Source organism: Halichoerus grypus, chromosome 6, assembly GCF_964656455.1.
Source record: "Halichoerus grypus chromosome 6, mHalGry1.hap1.1, whole genome shotgun sequence".
Taxonomy (NCBI): Eukaryota; Metazoa; Chordata; class Mammalia; order Carnivora; family Phocidae; genus Halichoerus; species Halichoerus grypus.
Window position 1 is genome coordinate 89,487,463 of NC_135717.1, and position 18,516 is coordinate 89,505,978.

Genomic DNA, 18,516 nt, shown 5'->3' on the forward strand with positions numbered 1-18,516 from the left:
CTCATTGCCCTGGAACAGGGAGACCAAACTCTTCCTGGTGATGTAAATACCTGTTCTACTGTGTCCAGCCCACATGCCCTCTGAGGAAACTAACAAATGTAAACAATTTAGTTATCATATTTGTGTGAAGGAAGAAAGCAGGGAAATGAGGGTCTCAGTCGGATCATTTAATTGTTTTATTTACTCTCTTGTGCTGTTTACAGTCTCCCAGAAAAGAAGAACCTCAACTGGTAGGGAATGTGATTAGGGACCTTCACTGAGCCAGCAGCAACCACAGAAGAACCCAGGGATGGGAATGAGCTACTGGAACCCAAGGCAAAAGGACTGTTAGTGGTGGTTTGCCAATTCCCTGGCCTCTAGTTGCTCAAATGGGAAACATAGAAGGAAACATTAAATGACTGGGTATTGAAATGAAGAATTTTGAAGTTCTGGCCATGATGGGGGACCAGAAGAAATGGGCTGGATTAAAGCCTGGGTTTTAAGCATGTCGTGCTTAGGGAACACTTTGAGAGACATTGTGGGATAAGATGTGTGGATAACAGAATGTGGGGAGCATTGGGGAAGGGATCCAGCTGTGAACATGGAGGAGAGACAAGGTGGTGAACATGACTGAGAGGGTACTTCTGGGTGGCAAGGTAGGGAAAGGGATGGGCAGATGCACTCATTCTGTCCACTCCTTCTTAATGGACAGGTTCCACTCCCAGGTAAGGTGGTCGTGCTTGTCATCGTCAGTGAAGAAGGACTTGTTGTGGTAAGTGCCTCGGGCCAGCATGCCCTTGGGAGCCTCCTCAGTTGGAGTCAGGAACTCATACTCCTCTGGCCGAGGCCCATAGCTGCCAACCATAAACGTTGCTTTGTCCACTAGGAAGAACGACAAGGTCATTAGGGTAAGCATCTGACAGAGGAAAAGCAAAGACAGAAAACTGGAAAATTTGGAGCACAGCCTACAGTGACCAAAACCAAGAGCCATAGTTTCCAAGCCTGGGTAAACATCAGATTTACCTAGGCATCTTTTTTTTTTTTTTTAACCTTTAAAATATATATATTTTTAATTGGAGTGCCTTTTAATAATACAGTTTCACTATCAGAGACTATGGATCAGTAATCTGCTATGGGCAGTGTCAAGAATCAGTGTTTTTATTTTATTTTATTATTTATTTATTTAAGATTTTTATTTATTTATTTGAAAGAGTGTGAGCAAGAAAGACCGCAAGCAGGGGGAGGGTCAGAGGGAGAGGGAGAAGCAGACTCCTCACTGAGCAGGGAGCCGGATACAGGGGTTTGATTCTAGGACTCCGGGGATCATGACCTGAGCTGAAGGCAGGAGCTTAACCGACTGGGCCACCCAGGCACCCCAAGAATCAATGCTTTTAAAAAACCTCACAGCTGATGCTATCAGGAAAGTTGGGAAATCAGCACCTTAAATCTACGGGGATCAAGACTCTTCTTTTATAGAGATGTAGCAGGTTATACCATTAAAAAAATCCTTCATTAATTGAGACCCGAGTTCTGGTCTTGGCTCTGCAACCACTTACCTCATATGACATTTCTGGGCCTCTGTTTCTTTCTTTATATAATGAACTTCAAGGATTTTCTATCTACAAACTATTATCCTATGAACATATCCATTGTGGGAGGTCAGGTAACAACAGCTGGTGATCAGAATGAACAGAACTCATGGATGGAAGACTTGGATGGAAAGGGAAAACCAATACTTTGGTAAAAAAAAAAAAAAATAAAAGTGAAGAACTGGAACAAATGTTGAAAATAGCCAACCAAAATTATTAATAGGTGAATAACTGGGACATATATTAAGAAAAAGAGGGCATTAGAAAGTATAACTAAAGGTAGGCAGGCAGATAGGCAGGCAATGTGTAGTTAGCTGTTAAGTGTTATGAGTAAGTTTGCAGAAACAGCTACAGACATATCATCGTCCTCTTGCCTAAGGGAGGCAACATAGACTCTAGACCCAAAGGAAAATAGGAAGTTGAACTATTTTTTTTCATGAGACTTGGTCCTGGAAAGACCAGTTAAGATCTTCCAGGTCAACAACCTTCTGTGGGCTCTGAGTAGTTGAATGGTCGTCCAAGTCATGCAAATTTGTCAAAATTTCCCCTCGAATCCTTTGTTTATTAATTTGGGGGAACTGACCTGTGCCTTACTGTTTCCCACCCCTGGAAGAAGAGAGCCCCCGAGGCAAAAGGGAACTGTACAAGCATTTCCATCACCTTTCCAATTTTCATTTCTCTCTGCCCATAATAATGGAAGGAAACTGAAGGCAGTTCCCCAAGGCACATACAGTTTAGGTACAACTTGTCAAGAGCAACGGCAGCTCAAATAGTGTTGTATTATGTCTCAATCATAGCTTTTCCCAATTCTAGAAAGAATTCCATTTCTTTGTTTTAAAAATTAAGTGGGGGCTTCTTCCCCATCCCCACTCCACACCTGCCCACACACTACTTACAACTCCCATTCCCAAAAAAACCACACTTGCCGCTGGATAGAACCTTCCAGTCTTGGATTTCTCTGACACTTAAGTTTATACCTCTGAAGTGCTTTTTTTTTTTTCACTCTTGAGAGTATTTTAATAGACTCCGTTTTTATTCAAACTTATCTTTTTTATTTTTTAAAGATTTTATTTATTTATTTGACACAGAGAGAGAAAGAGACAGCTAGGGAGGGAACACAAGCAGGGGGAGTGTGAGAGGGAGAAGCAGGCTCCTGGCCGAGCAGGGAGCCCGATGCAGGGCTCAATCCCAGGACCCTGGGATCATGACCCAAGCCGAAGGCAGACGCTTAATGACTGAGCCACCCAGGTGCCCCATATTCAAACTTATCTTGGTTACTCTTCCCCTTTGTGAATAATAAACTTAAATCACAGAAGCCAAATGCTGAAGGTTAGTCGTTGACCTAGCCTAAACTAGATCTCTGAATGTAGGCCTTGCCATTAATGTCTAGGTCAGAGGTGTATGTGTGCTCTTTCCTAGGGAGAGTGTCCACAGCTTTTTGTCAGATTCTTAAATGAGTCTATGACTAAAATTGTTGATAAGCAGAAGTTCAAGTATCAGTGGGGAGCAGAGTTTGGGACAGTGTGAAGTGTGGGTCCCTTACCTTTCACCCCAGTCCGGTAGGTATGCTGAACGTATTTCAGGCCCGACACAATATCCCTGTTCACCTGTAGGTGGGAAGGATCCAAGCAATTCAGATTAAAAGCAGTCTTTCATTTTCCCTTATCTTTCATGCTTATCCTACCTAGCTGAGTCTTCTTTGAGTTCTTCTTTGAGGATGAAAGAAGGTTAAGATTTAGTTCAGAATAAGTATTATCATTTAGTGTGGGTGGCGAGACAGAGATTAGAAAGAGGAGATCACAAGATTCAACATTGCCAACCTGGTTTTAATCAACGAATACTGTGCTGTTTGGTGGGAGGGGTGCTACTTAAGTAAAACATTGTCTCAATGTTCTTCATTACATTTCTCCTTCCTCTAAAGGTCCAAGGAATGGTCTTGAGCTCCCCCTGCCTGAAACTATTGGCCAGAAGACAGTCCTTGTCTTAGGAAAGGCTACAAAGGTACCAATGGAAATTGTTATGTGAGGACCTGAAAATCCTAACCTCAGAAATGATCCACCTAGCATGAAAAACAAACAACAAGGAGAAGAGCTGTCATGGAAAATCAATCAGGTCTAGAAGAGGGTTGTGCCCGTAATGTCGCTGAGATTGGAGTCTAAAGATGAGGAGTTTCTGCCCCACAGAAACATCCTCCCTGCATAAAAATAATGGGCGAAATCCACTTGTGTCTGGCAAGCACTGTGGCTGTCTCTTCTTCTCAGATGTTGTCTGAGATGTCACCACTTCCCCAAGCCTTTCAAAGAAAGGTCACTAAAGCGGGATGAAAATATACACAGCCCAAGCACTTTGTTTTTCCATGATTCATTTTGCCTAGGCCTGACCTGGGTTGTCCATTAGTTTTATACAGGGCTCGTGTTTATACAAACAAAGCGAACGTTGCATCAGTAGTTGGACAGCCTGCTGAATTGTTCGCCAAGATGAAGAATGAAAGCATCTTCACGTAATTTCGCCCCATGGTAATTATGGCTGCCTTTTTGTTTTGGACAGAGTGATTAAACCCATTTATCAGTGCGACATCCTGCTGCGTGGGCGACGAGGAGTCACAGCTGTGAACACCACCAGCTTAGGTTTTAGACTGTCACTCAGTAACATCTATGGTATGGATCTATCAAAAGCAGACAGAATGAAAACAGCCTCATTGAAGAAATTGTGCTAAAATGACACCCGAACTTTCTGATTACTCTGCCAGATGTGGCTCATGCAAGTAGAAAAAAGTGAATGCCTTTTTCTGGAAGTCTCCAAGCTCGTCCTTTGGGCCTCGTGGGAGATGTGGTCTGGTGGCAAAAAGTCTGAAAAACGGGAATGGTGAGTGCTGCTCAGCAATAAGGACTTCAAATCAGAGTCCCTTGTTTTTTCTACTGCTCCATAGAGGGTTCATTTTATTTATTTATTTTTTTTTTAGAGAAGGGGGAGGGGCCGAGGGAGAGGGAGAGAAGCTTAAGCATGCTCCATGCCCAGCCTGGGGCCCAACGTGGGGCTCGACCTCAGGACCCTGAGATCCTGACCTGAGCTGAAATCAAGAGTGGGATGCTTAACCAACTGAGCCACCCGGTGCCCTGAGGGTTCATTTAATATAAATATGTTTGAGATGGGTAAGAGAAAAATATGAATATTCATCATATTCTCTTCCTCCATCTGCATGCTTCTCCCCATCACTCCCCCTCACCCCAGGAGGAAAAAACCTGGGTGACATGCGAGCTGTGAAAGTCAAAGATACTACATTTCCTTGGGAGGCAGAAGGAAAAGGCGAAGAAACTAAAAGAACCATCCCAAACCAGGTTTTGGAGAGAGCCATGACACTCTCTCCAAAAGCGGGGGGGGGAGGTGTTGGAGAAAGAGAAGAACACGGAGTGCAATTAAGAGAGAGATAACACAAGAGGATTTTAGGATCTGTTGCTGGTGTTATAAATGCAAACTTTCTTGGGTATTTTTCAACAGATGTCAGTAAAGATTTAAATTGCTTCTCAGTTATTTACAGTTTTGAGCTGGTGCTTCTTCTGATGGTAGCTCCATGCTGGGACAGGTTGGTTAAACTTTGTGTGGGTTATATAGAGAGAGTGGTTTTTCTCTTATTTGAGAAAATGCTAAGTCTCTGCAGCAGATGGGACTTGAAAACCCCTTTCTGTGCCCCCGTCCTCCAGCACCCTAACGTGTAACACTGACCGCTTGCTACATTCTCTTTGGCCTTCCCACCCATAGCTGAAGCCCATGCCCCAGACCTTTCCTTCTGATCTTATTCCCATCAATATTTACCTGTCCTGTTTCATTTGGTTTCAACCGGCTTACTAAATTGATAAATCAAGGTAGTAGTTTTAATGATTAAAAATTAAGCCAGTGTGTAACCCATTCTAAGCATATTGGGATACAATGCCTTGGATATAATTCTAGGCATATTTGGATGTGATATCAAACTCTCAGGTGCTTCAATAATAAATAATACTATAGGAAATAAGCAAGTGAGCCATAGCTCAGTGCGTATTATAGAGTAGGCATCAACAACTATTTTCAGAATGAAATTATTTTGAGGCATATTTATATGTGGAACACAGGGATTGTTCCTAGACCCTGAATTCATCCTGCACCGGGGCATAAGAAGAGCTCAGTGTGCAAACACAGAGGGCAGATGGGGTCTTCCTTGGTGGCCCTGAAGGGCCCTGCCCTGCAGGATATGGCTGAGAAGGGCAACCAAAGCAAATATAAGCAATTAAGAGCAAACAGTACATTTCTGACTTATTTGGTTTCAGCCAAGATTATTTTTCTTTTTGCTTTTGGCCGATCATTGGTGTATGTGTCTATTCATTATATGTCAATTTATCTCCTGTTTAGTTTTGCTCTTTCATATTTGCTTGCTCCACAACTGTAATTGTAATTTCCAGTTATTTACCAAGGTCCACACTCCCTGGATTTATATAATCATTGAGCAATTAGAACTGAGGCTCTCTCTGTTCCATTTTTTACTATTAATTGATTCATTCATGTATCGATTTCTCAATATATATTCACTAAATATCATTTACAAAGTTTTGTGTAAAATGTTGGAAAGAAGAGATATATAATCTCTCCCTTTCTCAGGGTGCTTGGACTGGACAGGGAAGAAATGGCAAAACTGGTCCAATATAAAGCAGGGTGTGCTTCATGGCTGGGAGCATTCGGAGTTCACAGAGAGAGGGGTCCTGTTGGTTAAGTGATCGACGGAGAGTTCAGGGAAAGGGTCCTGGTAGGGAAAAGGCGGGAAGCAGGGGTGGGCCTCAACAGGTAGAGCTCAGAGTTGGGGAGAGACAGTCCAGATCCAGGGGGAAAAAAAAAGAACCAAAAAACTATGACAACATGGTAATGCAAGATGATTTTTTTCTTTCTCTGATTATAGGAAGAATGTAGACTTTATGAAAACATACAGGGCAAGATACTTACTTTGAAGTGAATTTTGACTCTGTATTCAACACCTTCCTTTAGCACAAAAGTTTCTTTTTTGAGGGCTTCAAGATCCCCTGTAGAAGTGGATTTAGAGAGAGTTTATTCTCCTCAGAAGGAGAAATACAAGGAGATGAATGGAGTTTAAACTCCAGAGCTGTTTGCTGGGCCCGTCAGAATAACATGGTCCACATGGCCTTCAGTTCGAAGAATATTTGATCACACACACACACACACACACACACACACACACACACACACTTGAAATGCCTGAAATCTTACAGCTAGATATGAGAATAATGTGATAGTGCTTTCTCCCCCAAATTTGATGACATCCCTAAAATATACAAGGTATTATCAGCAATGAACTATGTATGACAATGCCTTTTTTTTTTTTTTAAGTAGGCTCCATGCCCAAAGTGGGGCTTGAACTCATGACCTCATGATCGAGGGATGCATGCTCTACCACTGAGCCAACCAGCTGCCCCGACAATGTCTTTTCTAATTGTTAATAATAAAAACAAGTTTAATTAGCCATCCTAGAGGAAAATCTGAATTATCTTTCTATTTTCTCTACTGAAAATGATATTACATAAGTGGCCAAACAAAAAGATGATTAAAGAATGTGTCCTTACCCCTCAAATAAATTAATAAGAAAAATATTATGTAAGAGCACCAGCTATTTGTTTTTGTAGATTTGGTGATGTTTGTGACATTTTCTAGCTTTAAAAAATTTACTTGTTTTGGCTCCCTTTTATCATTCTAGATATATATTCACATATTCACTTTTGTACTTACTTTTGCATTTGCATTTGTAATCTCATATTAGTTTTCTTAAGGAAAGTCACTTAAGTGATAAAAGCTTGGGGCCCCATAAAACCAGGATCTGACTCTAATTCCTGTACTCTGGTTAAAGAGGTAATCGCTCTCTGTTCTTTTCCCAGTGTGGTCCTGTATCATTTGACATTCAGGGGTAAATGTATGTGTATGTATGTCTATGTGTGTATGTGTGTGTTTTGTATATCATATCATATATGGGCATGTGCTTCATATCATATATATATGTATGCAAGTATATGTATATACATGCACACACTATGTGTATGTAGTATGTATATAATATACTTATATTTTGTATATATACTATATATTATGTGTATTATATACCTATATTACTTGTATATAATACATATACTATATATTTTGTATATAACTATATGTGTATTATATGTGTATATAATGTATAGATATGTATATATACACACTACATGCATATAGTATGTACGTATATTATACATATATAATATATACTATATATTTTGTATACATACTAAATATATAGTGTGTGTGTGTGTACTGGGATTCACCTCAGTAGCTTCTTGAAAACCAAATTTGGGCATTCCGATGCTGCGAAAGTGAAAGAGACTGAGTTTTCCCTGCGATGTGGTCAGGCCCTTAGATTTCCTTAGTGCTAATTCAGACCTCATCTCACAAACTGACGGTCGTACCGGCTAGCATTACACAATTTCACACAGGAAGAGGCCTGAGTCCTGGTGAGAAAAAGAAAGAGAGAAAGGGAGAGAGAGATTCTCCTAGAGAGGTGCTAGAATGTGGAGGTAGGTGAATTTGTGTCTGCTGTAATGGTTTCAGTTGAAGGGGAAGTGTGTCTTCTCAGCCTCGGATTTCCTCCTTCAGACAAATAAGGCCATATAAGGTAAAGAGTGGATATGTACTGTGAGAGAGGAATCACCTAGCTGCTGAGCCTACTGTTCTGGAGTCAAGCTTTGCTCTGTCTCACGAGTCCACCTTTTGAATCTGGGAATAATTTTTTTCCCTGAAGATCTGCCTCGGATGCCCCCAGCCTCCCGGCTCCGTGGCCCTTCCCTCATTCCTCTCAGATGCACATTTCTCCCATAATACCCACCTTCTCAGCCTCTCTCTATCTCCTCAAGATTTAAGTGTCAGGAAAGGACTTGGCCATTGTCACAATAAGAGGAAAGGAAATAACATCTTAATTTGTACGTCTCTAGTGGGGGAAGTCGCTTATACAAGAATCAAGAGCTTTAAGCTAAAATAGTACGTATTTAACAGTGGCATTCCCAGCACTAATTAAAAGATTTTAGATGGCTTCTTGCCTTCACGGAAGTTCTCTAGTTGATATACGGTCAATATTCTCTGATGTTTAGATTGTATAAAGATTACATGTTAGAAGCATTCAGCTTGCTTTGTAATATTTCCATCATCAGTCTTTTTATTTTTTAAAAGATTTTATTTATTTGAGAGAGAGAGAGCATGAAAGGAGGTAGGGTCAGAGGGAGAAGCAGGCTCCCCGCTGAGCAGGGAGCCCGATGCGGGACTCAATCCTGGGGCTCCAGGATCATGACCTGAGCCGAAAGCAGTCGCTTAACCAATTGAGCCACCCACGTGCCCCCATCATGTCTTTTCACATGAATAGTAATTCCCTTGCTGCTGTGTGAAGATAAAAATCTGAAGTAAATATGACGATACAAGTAAATAGATCCAATACTTAGGACTGCACCGTCTTCAATTAAACAGAGACAGAGATTGGGCTTTTCACTGAGCGACTGTGTATCCTGAGAGCAACGATTTGTGAACTGGTCCCAGCATACACGTGTCTGGGATTCACCTTACTGGCGCTTCCTTTTGCTGGGAGAGGGGACAGAGACTAAGTTTTCCCCGTGATATCACTAGGTCCCTTGGGACAGATGTGTCCACTTACCAGTGAGGTCCATGGTGATTGGTCCTGGGGCACTCTCACACACCAGGGTAAGCCGGGTGACCGTGACATTGGGGGCTGTCGGGTCTGCAGGATTCAAAAGAGAACGTAAGCCTAGGGCAGAGACACGTGTGTGCAGTGTGTGTACATTTCAAGTCAGAGAGAGGGAACATAAGAAGAGTGGCAATAGAAAGGCAAGTGGCAGGTTCCTCATGTTGGGCTCAGTGGCCTTATAAATTAGAGCAGTGCTATTTCTGCTTCAGGCACTTGGAGGTCCACCTTAGTTGTCAACAGCAAACATTTCCTGGGTGGCTGTGGGCAAGTTCCTCTGCTAGATGGGCACTGTCCCTGTCTACCTTATTCTGCCGTTGTGTCTGTGGAAGAGATGGAGTATTAGGTAAGGAAGGAGTGAGAAAGAGAAAGAGGAGAAGGAGAGAAAATGTGAGAGATGGAGAGAATACAGTTCTAAGTGGTAGTCAGGGGTTCTTTCTAATTCCTCCGCATGTGTACTTTTTGCCTATTTCAATGCTGACTTGCACTTTATCTCCAAAGAAGACTTCATCCTACAGTCCTTAACTTTAGGCAGCACATGTAGACTGTGCCTCCCTCGCTTAGCTCTGACAACACGTGGTCTCTTTCTTCTGCACCTGCCCCCCATCCCGCTCCACACGCACACCTGCCACCACAGGGCCATCCCCCAGGAGTGTTTTCTTGTACTTGATCAGACTTTCGTCATCTTTGTCCATCTCCTGTAGCTCTTTCAGGGACTTCTGGGGTGGAGGCTTGTAATTGAGCTTGCTGTCCAGCTCATCGACATCCTCTTCCAGGTGTGTTTCTGGGTCCTTTTCAGTCATTTTGATCTATTCCAGAGAGAGGGAGAGAGAATGATAGTCCATTAGCCAAAAGTCAATGGATATGAACAAGTTTGCGGGGCTGCTGGTAACACCATCCTTGCCCTCATGGACTTCTGTAATCATCAGTGATTTTCCAGGATATTTTTTCCTAATCTCATCTCATTATTTTTTTTATGCAATAAGCAGAGAATGCCTTTGGTCTTTTCTCTGACCTTCTTGAATTTCTCTGTACCGTGGCAAATGTCCCCTATTCACCGAATAAAGCTGACCAGAGAGAAATAGCTGATTTGTGAATAATGTCCAAGTGAAACAACATAACACAAGCAGTCCCAAATAATGAGCAGATAGCCCCAGTTCAAACAATTATAGGAATAACTGCAGTCCTCTTAATCCAGCCACTCCTCTAGTGTCCAAGCTCTTAGCATTGTACAATCCCAGTTGTGATGGTTTCAAAACACAGGGGGTCAAAGAAACGGTTGGCTTCTTCCCATTAATTGAATCTTTCCCTGAAATCCTGCGATACCTCAAAGGTAAGTCGTGCAACGTTGTAACACCTGCCTGAGGTGTCTGAATGGTTCCCATCCAGCACTGCTAATAACTCCCTGAGGGCAGCAAGTACCAGGTTCTGTGCTTCTCTTGAATCTCCCATGATAATGGAATAGTTTAAGCATTTTATAAACCCCCCTGGTTTGACTTATTTGGCTCTGTATCTAAAGATCTTTTGAAATGGCATAAAATAACAAAAGACTCTTTAAATTCCTCCAGAAAAAATGGGAAGGATTAGCATGTCTTTATTTTACCTTTACCTTCCATTGATCTCCCTTTTCTGGATCCCCTTCCCTTTTAGTGTCTTCCTCCTCTTGCCAGATGACTAGTGATGTTATTCTCTAAGGCCTCACCTCGGCATACCCGGGAGTCTGTCTTCTTCCCTCATCATCTACATTTACTTGTTATGTGTTAAAATATGGAGGGGAGATTCTAATAAAATGATTCGCACTTAATTGTTAGTGACTGAATAATAGATTGAAAAAATTATTCGTTTTAAGCCGTGTATAGTCAGAGATTTTCAGAGCAGAAAGGAGCCCTAGAGGTGAGATATTCCAACCTGTCATGTAATCATTGAGAAAATTGAAACTCAACGGTTAAGAGAAATGCCCAAATTTCCATAGCTGGATGAACTTCAGTGTCCTTTAATAAATAGGAAGAAGTCTCTACTGGAAGAATTTCGGCCCGTGGCTGGCAGCAATGGAGCTATTTGGGGAAATATGGGAGGTATTTGGGCAAGCAGATAATTTCCTGATTTCCTGCAGTCCTCCCTTGAGAGTGTCCTCCCTGCCTGTGGTTAAAGACTACATTGTTCCTAGGTGGTACAGCTCTAGACAATATCTAGCACATCTCATCCTGAGTGAGTCTGCAAACCTCTGTCAAGTTCCCCAGGGGGTGAAGCTATCTCTGGCCAAAATCAGCTGTGGTTTTGAGTTTCAATGTCTCCCTCCCTGGCATCAGAAAGTAAGATAATTTGGAAGGGAAGCCAAACAAAAACAACTTTAACAGAAAAAGAAGGAAAAAACAGAGAATAACAAGAAATGATATCCCTTGGCTCATCGATCCTCTTCTAACAAAATAAGAAGCCAAACACCATGAGCTTGATCAAGTCTGCAAACACCATTGCAATGCCCAGGTCCACTTCCTGTGCAGGAAGGAAGCATGCAGGCTTGTTCCTATGGCAACTCTTTCCTCAGCTGAAGACTCAGCACCACTCATAGCTGAGCCTCTCGAGACAGCATAATAAATACGGTGACCAGCTCAACTCATATTCCAAATAACACTCAGGGAAAGTGAATGAACTGGTTGGAAAAATAATGAAGGATGCAGTGGTTGGAGATTGTAGGTTGTGGGTAGCTTGAGGACAATCATTAAGGGGCAGATGAAGAGCAACCCAGATGAGATTAATCAGAAGAGAGAGGTTCTCCTCTGGTGACACCCAGGAACCGGTGTGCCTGGGTGACTTGGTCAGTTAAGTGTCTGATTCTTGGTTTTGGCTCAGGTCATGATCTCAGGGTCCTGGGATCGAGCCCTGCATCCAGCTCCACACTCAGTGCAGAGTCTTCATGTCCTTGTCTTTCTCCCTCTTCTGTTCCTCCTCCCACTCTCTCTCTCTCAAATAAATAAATAAAATCTTAAAAAAACCAAAAACCATACATCAGGAAGCCTATCTACAGATAAGGATGTCTTGGCCCTCTTGGACAGGACTCTCTGGAATATATCGCTTGGTTCTAACAAGTCATCTGCTTGAAGTCTGACCATCAGAAGATAACACCACACCTACCCACTACCTAGCTCAAGGTGATTTCCATACCTGCAGGGAATTGTTATTCTGCACCCTGAGATCTCAATTTTGAAAGGAGAATGAGAGAAAGAGAGAGAGAAAGGGAGAGAAAAAGACAAAGACATGATCTAGGACAGGATTCAATAACATCTGTGTGATCATTGGCAAGTCAATTTCTCAGTCATCTAGATCTTGATATTCTTATTAATAAATCTGAGACTAATCAGCTGTCACGCCCTGAGCAAATGGTTCACCCACTGTGGATCTTATTCTCCTTCTCTTGAGGTTTGGAGGGTTGGAGCAGACCACCTCTAGGTGCTTTCCCTTTCTAAGTTCTCCATCTGTAGATTTGTCTTGCCCTGAGGTCGTGCGTCAGCTGAGTTGCAGGCATTCGGTTACCTTGTTTCACTTGTGTACAGAAGAGACGTATCCAATCTCTGTTTTATTATCTCAAATTTGTGTGAAGTCCCCAAAGAAACAGCCTTTTTAATTTCACAGTTCATCTCTGGGGAACCTCAGATTCTGCCAAAGCCTCAGCCATCATGGCTTATAGAGTTTGATAATGATTTCCCAAACTCTACGTGTGTACATATTTAACCGCACCTTATTAGTCCTCTCTCTTTATCCCCCCATTTTACAGTGGGATATGCCTGCAAAAGGGAGAACCGGCATTTTATGGAAATTCTACAGACTACCTTCGAGTATCATCTAAAGAACAACTGGCTTTATTATTGATGATGATAATTATAATAGTTACCATACATAATGCTAAATTCTGTTGTGAGGGTTAGCTCATCAGTCCTCACTACAGCCTAGGGGCAGGCATGGTCATCGTTCTCTTCTATAGGTTAGGAAACTGAAGCTCAGACAAGTAGCTTGCCGAGGACGACCTATTGTGTAAGGGGCAGAATTACTGTCTGGGCCAGCTCGTCTGGCTCACAGGCATGATGCTCTGTTGCTCTAGCTGTCTTTAGTAAGAAGTAAAAATGAAATTATAGAACCCATTAGTTATCTTGGAAATCTATCCGGAGGGTGCACAGGCAGCAGGAAATGTGCTGTTTGGCAAAACTCTGCCGGCTTTAGTGAGGCAGGGAAGTGTCACATAAAGAGGGTTTCAGGGCCACTCTGCCCCGTGTCCCCTTCACAAGTCCCTGACCCTTTCTGCGCTCCAGTTTTGTCCTCGGCAAAATGAAATCATTGCCTTAGAAGGACCTCTGAGGCCTCTTCCTAATTCAATGACTCGAACGCTCCTTAACTTAAAGAAGCCTCTGAAACAAGAAAAGAGGAAGTGGAGGTGGGGTTGGGGAAGACCCAGGCCATCTGTGTAGAACATTCTGGCTGGCCTTTTCTCACCTTCCTCTGCAGCTCACCCACTGTTCCACAAAAAGCAGAGTTGTTTCATTTGCTTGGAGGTCATTTTGACGTTGGTTTTTTTACACAGTAAAAGTGAAATGGAGAACGAAGAATTACATGTTTAACAAGGTTAGTGTGCACCCCATCAGGACCCAAAGCACATAGTGGTTTTGTGTGTGTGTGTGTATGTATGCGTGTGCGTGCGTGTGCTTACTGCTCATTATCTTTATCTTCTGCTTCACAGATGCCTCCACAGATGACTTTTCACAGTGAGCCCCTCACACCCTCATGTTTGCTATGCAGCAAAGCAGTGTAAGCTTGGGGTATGCTGAGATAGAAACTTAATTCTCTCAGGCTCAATTAAAACGCCATGTTAAATTAGAACGGTCACTCATGGTGTGACTGCCATAGCACAAATTGGTGGTTTTGCTTGCAAATCCAGTGCATTGTCCAAGATACTGAAGGTGAAATACACTTAAGAATTTGCACCAATCTCAGGATAGAGCCCCCTTGTCTGGTTCATTGATGCAGTTCCAAAGCAGCGGGGGGCAAGGAAAGGTGAAACTCTTGAGTTCAGATGAAACAGATCACCTGGTTAATTCAAAGAAAGGTGATCTTTAAGGCCTACTAGGACCTGGACTTTGAGTCCGGTGGGCCAGAGATTCAAAATGTGGTTCTGCGTTGCCTTATTGTAGGACCTAACTAAGCAAATGATCAGCCTCGCTCATCCCCAGATTTTCCACCAGTAGCGTGGAAATAATGCTCTTTCTTTATGGGGTTGAAGAGTTGGCAAAAACACATGAAAAGCTCTCAGACGATCCTGGCCGATAGTAGGTGTTCAATAAACTACCCGTTCTCTTCCTCCGAACCCTGCCCTGCGGGGCTGTCTGTCATGAGGCACAGCCTCTGTGAAGTGAGGTAGCTGGCTGCTGGGGCACCAAACGCTTTCCCTCGTCTCTGCGGTGTTGACAATGGCCACTCCTTCCATCTTAAAAATAGATTTTGTTTCTTTGAGGAGTACGGAAGACACAAGAAGTTCTGGGAATTGCGAGAACTGTTTATTAACTGAATCAAGCTTAAAATGGGAATGTCACTATTATATTTCTTTAAAAAGCTTCCTCACGAACAATTTAATTTTAGATTCTATTTATTGCTCCCTTTCCTCATTGAAGCCGAGTTCACTCTGCGAATGATGAGAAATGACAAAAGACAACAGGCACAACCAGTGGAGAGAATTCCCTTTGGCTCTGGAGCAAAATACTGTGGAGACTGAACTCATGTTCCAAAGTTGCCAGATCATGCCTTTAGATGCACAGGTCATGAATATGAGATAGAAGAGGTGGAGATGACAGAGGGACAGAGAAATATGGAAGCGCCAGAAGTAGGGGGATTTCCATCAGAGAAGCTGATGCAAGCATTAGCTTTCTCTGTCACCCTGTCATATCCTCTCCCTGCTGACCAGGATACGTGGAGAGTTGGGTCATCCCTGAAGGACGGCCGACATGTCAGAGCCAGTGAAGGATTTGGGTCTGCTTTGCTGCCTGCCTGGTGACTGGGCTTATTTGGGGAATCCGAGTTGATCCCTCGGGACACCAGAAGCTGTCTTGGCTCTGGAGTCCTCTGTGGTTTCTCAGGCTTCCTTAGCAACATGGAGGGATTAGTGTCTCCTGGGCTCCTCAGGGCAGCTCTCCACCATCTTAGCTCTGTGAAGAACATCTGAAATTGCAAAGCTGGATGAGGAGAACCAACTCAGTGCCTGAGAGGACAGTGTCTTGTTAGATACAATAAATACTAAAATCAGTCCAGAGAAGGATACAGATGCCCAGAAGCAGAATTCTTTAACACTTGCCTGGGTGAGAGAAACCATACATTCTTTCTTCCCTGTGTAGTCACAGTATATTCTTCTAACCCAGATTCCTGTGCAAAAGGAGAGAGAACTCGGCGGGGCCATTCATCTCTGCTGAGTGGCTGCCCTGTGAAGTTACCACGCTCGGTATTTCCACAGGTATTTATTTTAAATAATCCTCGACGAAAACTGCATCAAGGAAGTCATTATTAAGCAAAACACTAGACTGCCATAACTCGATACAGTCACAGAAGTTTTAAATTCAGCACGAAGAGAAGCAAAGACACGATCTGAGAATATCAGCCCCTTTAAGAAAGATCAGGTGCCTCCGTACCAGCTCTGGCTCTGGACACCAGAGTGTGACACGGCCCAGAGCGATTTGGGAAGTGCTCACAGAAGTGATAAACATTGAAGTTGCAGGAACAACATGAGAGCCGTCCCTGGGTATGCCAGTGTGGACTTTCATCCAGGGCCTCGGACAGCATAACACTGCCTACGAATAAGGACACCCAGATTGTGGGATTAGAGAAAATTTCCCCCACGGGACATTTCCTAAAATGTCCTTCTAAGGCATTGTAGCTGCTGGTTCTTTTTTTTTTTTTTTTTTGGTGAGTTTGAAAGTTTCTACCACCAGGCTTCACCTATTGAAGGCACTCAACAGATGTTGGTTCTCTCTCCCTATCGGCTTTGTTTCTAGTCCCTGGGGCTTCTCGCTTCCTGCTAGCAGAAATTTGTACTATATTTTGCTCCCATTAATTGGCCCAGGCCGATCTTCCCGTCACAATGGCTTTGCTGTGCTGAGCTTCCACTAACAACAGAACCTCAATGTTGCTCCCAGCCTACTTCCCTAGGGACAAATTCATGCTCTCCCAAGCAAGGAAGGACTAAATCCCCATCCCTGGAACGTGCCGGTCGGCTTTGGTTCAGCTGTAACACAGTCATTCCACACATGCCGGGTCTGTGCATCCTGAATGGAGAAGGAACTCTTCTCTCAGAACTCTGCACATCTCACACAAGAGTAAGATGATCTTATTACTGTGCTTGCATCATATCTGGATTTGGGAGGGATGTTTTCTTGTACACTTAACAAAACAAAGCAATGGCAAAGATCCGTGATGTCTCCCTGCGGCCAAACCTCCTGGGCAAGCACAGACCTCTCGCTTCCCCTTGCTTAATCATTCCTGCAGGGAGGCGCCAAGATGCTAATCCTGATTTCAGTGGCTCTCCATGTGAAGGGGTAACTATGGGAAGGGCCTCTCAGGGAGAGCAGTCTGCCTTCCTGGACCTTGCATGGAAGAATAGCCAGGGCTTGATCAGACCCAGGCCACAAGTAACCCTAAGTCTAGAGTTTAATAACAGACTAGGTTTATAAAACATGCTGACTGGAGCATCCTCTAAAGGGAAGAATTTCAGATCATGCCTAAAGCACTTCTAAGGGTCGCCAAATTCAGTCCTTGGCATTTTGAAGGCTTGCGAGGCAGGTATCCTAGCGGGGCTAATTGGATTTTTGTAGAACCTATCTCTTAATAAATTATTTGGTGCCTTCCCTGTTTGCTTTTAGTCCTCTCAGATGTAAAGAGCTATTTTTAGCAACAACAGCAATGATCTTTCTGCCCATCTGAATGCAGGAATTTTATATATATATATATTTAAGATTTTTATTTATTTTTCAGAAAAAGAGAGACAGAGAGAGAGAGAGAGCACAAGCAGGGAGATCAGCAGGCAGAGGGAGAAGCAGACTCCCCACTGAGCAAGGAGCCCGATGTGGGGCTCCAACCCAGGGCCCTGAGATCATGACCTGAGCCAAAGGCAGACACTTAACCGACTGAGCCACCCAGGCATTCCTGACTGCAGGAATTTAATAAGTGGTCTTTGCTAGTGGCAGAAATCGATCCCTCTGTGACCGATGAGTAAATAACAATATGTTCTACCACACCTCCCCCTTGATGGTTAAATCCCATAGTACTTGAAGGGAGGTTTTCATTATGCATTTCTCTTATACCACCAGAAAAATTCTTTAGGGGAAAACAGTTTAATGTTTGACAGCTTTGAGTCTTTATCTTTTTTCTTTTCCATCAGTCTCTTTACATCTACTTAAAAACAGGAAACCACATATCTCCACCCCAGCAGCAACCCCTCATCTACTAGCATGTTCCACACCAGTTTGGGTCCACAGGCTTTTTGCTTCTAAACTTGGCTGGATGCCCACCTCTACCTTGTAGGAAACCCCTCTGGGCACTCCCCAGGAGTTACACTCATAGCCCTTTTCCCAGACACTCGGGATCTCATGGGCTGCAGGGCACACCCACCCCTCCCTCCCTGAGCTCTCTCCCCTGAGTCATTGCTAAGATTCCCTGCTCTGACTTCCCCTTCTCTGCAAACGGTTGCTACTGCCTCCTTAGTACTTTCTTATCTGTTTCAAAGATAATCTAAAAAAAAAATAAACTGGAGAGGGTCCTCGCCTAGTTGAGATATCGCCTACATTTCCCTGTGCCCACCTACAGCCTCCCCCCCCCCGCCCCTGGAGGCATTTCAACTTACATTCAGTGGCTCACGGCTCTCTGGGGTGCCTCTGTCTCTCACTCTGACTTCTGAGTACTGGCAGTTAGAACAGGAAGGAAGTTAGTGAGGAAAAAAAAAATGTTTTAAACCTACTAGAAGAGGAAACCCTGGGCTGTCTCAAATCCTGTTCCTTTGCGCTGCATATCTCTTGATCAGTCAACTGAACAGTGTTCTTGTCAATTAATGGCACAGGTGGGAGCATGACTGCCCGTGTGAGTGTGAACATGGATGTGCACGAGTGTTCGTGCAAGGGCCTCGAGGCCATAGCCTTTGAGTGTTATGGATCACTGTGTGGG

General features: G+C 43.4%; 2 protein-coding genes across 3 annotated transcripts in view; one reads left to right on the top strand and one right to left on the bottom strand.

Annotated features, from left to right (window-relative positions):
• Positions 1-161: 161 nt before the first annotated feature.
• On the bottom strand, positions 162-18,339 carry ARHGDIB (Rho GDP dissociation inhibitor beta). Its single transcript, XM_036094687.2, has 6 exons — positions 18,200-18,339; positions 9,953-10,136; positions 9,280-9,363; positions 6,540-6,616; positions 3,112-3,175; positions 162-861 (listed from the first exon to the last, which is right to left on the bottom strand). The coding sequence occupies exons 2-6, from the start codon at positions 10,128-10,130 to the stop codon at positions 662-664; spliced, it is 603 nt and encodes a 200-aa protein (XP_035950580.1). The 5' UTR covers positions 10,131-10,136; positions 18,200-18,339; the 3' UTR covers positions 162-661.
• Positions 4,229-18,516, top strand: part of PDE6H (phosphodiesterase 6H) — a 36,334-nt gene continuing 22,046 nt past the window's right edge. The window contains exon 1 of one of the 2 annotated variants that reach the window (XM_036094688.2): positions 4,229-4,433. In XM_036094688.2, coding sequence (XP_035950581.2) covers positions 4,318-4,433 — 116 coding nt within the window. In that variant the 5' untranslated portion in view covers positions 4,229-4,317. Of the gene's footprint in view, positions 4,434-16,300; positions 16,677-18,516 lie in introns of those variants that run through there. The other variant, XM_036094690.2, reaches the window with a different exon arrangement.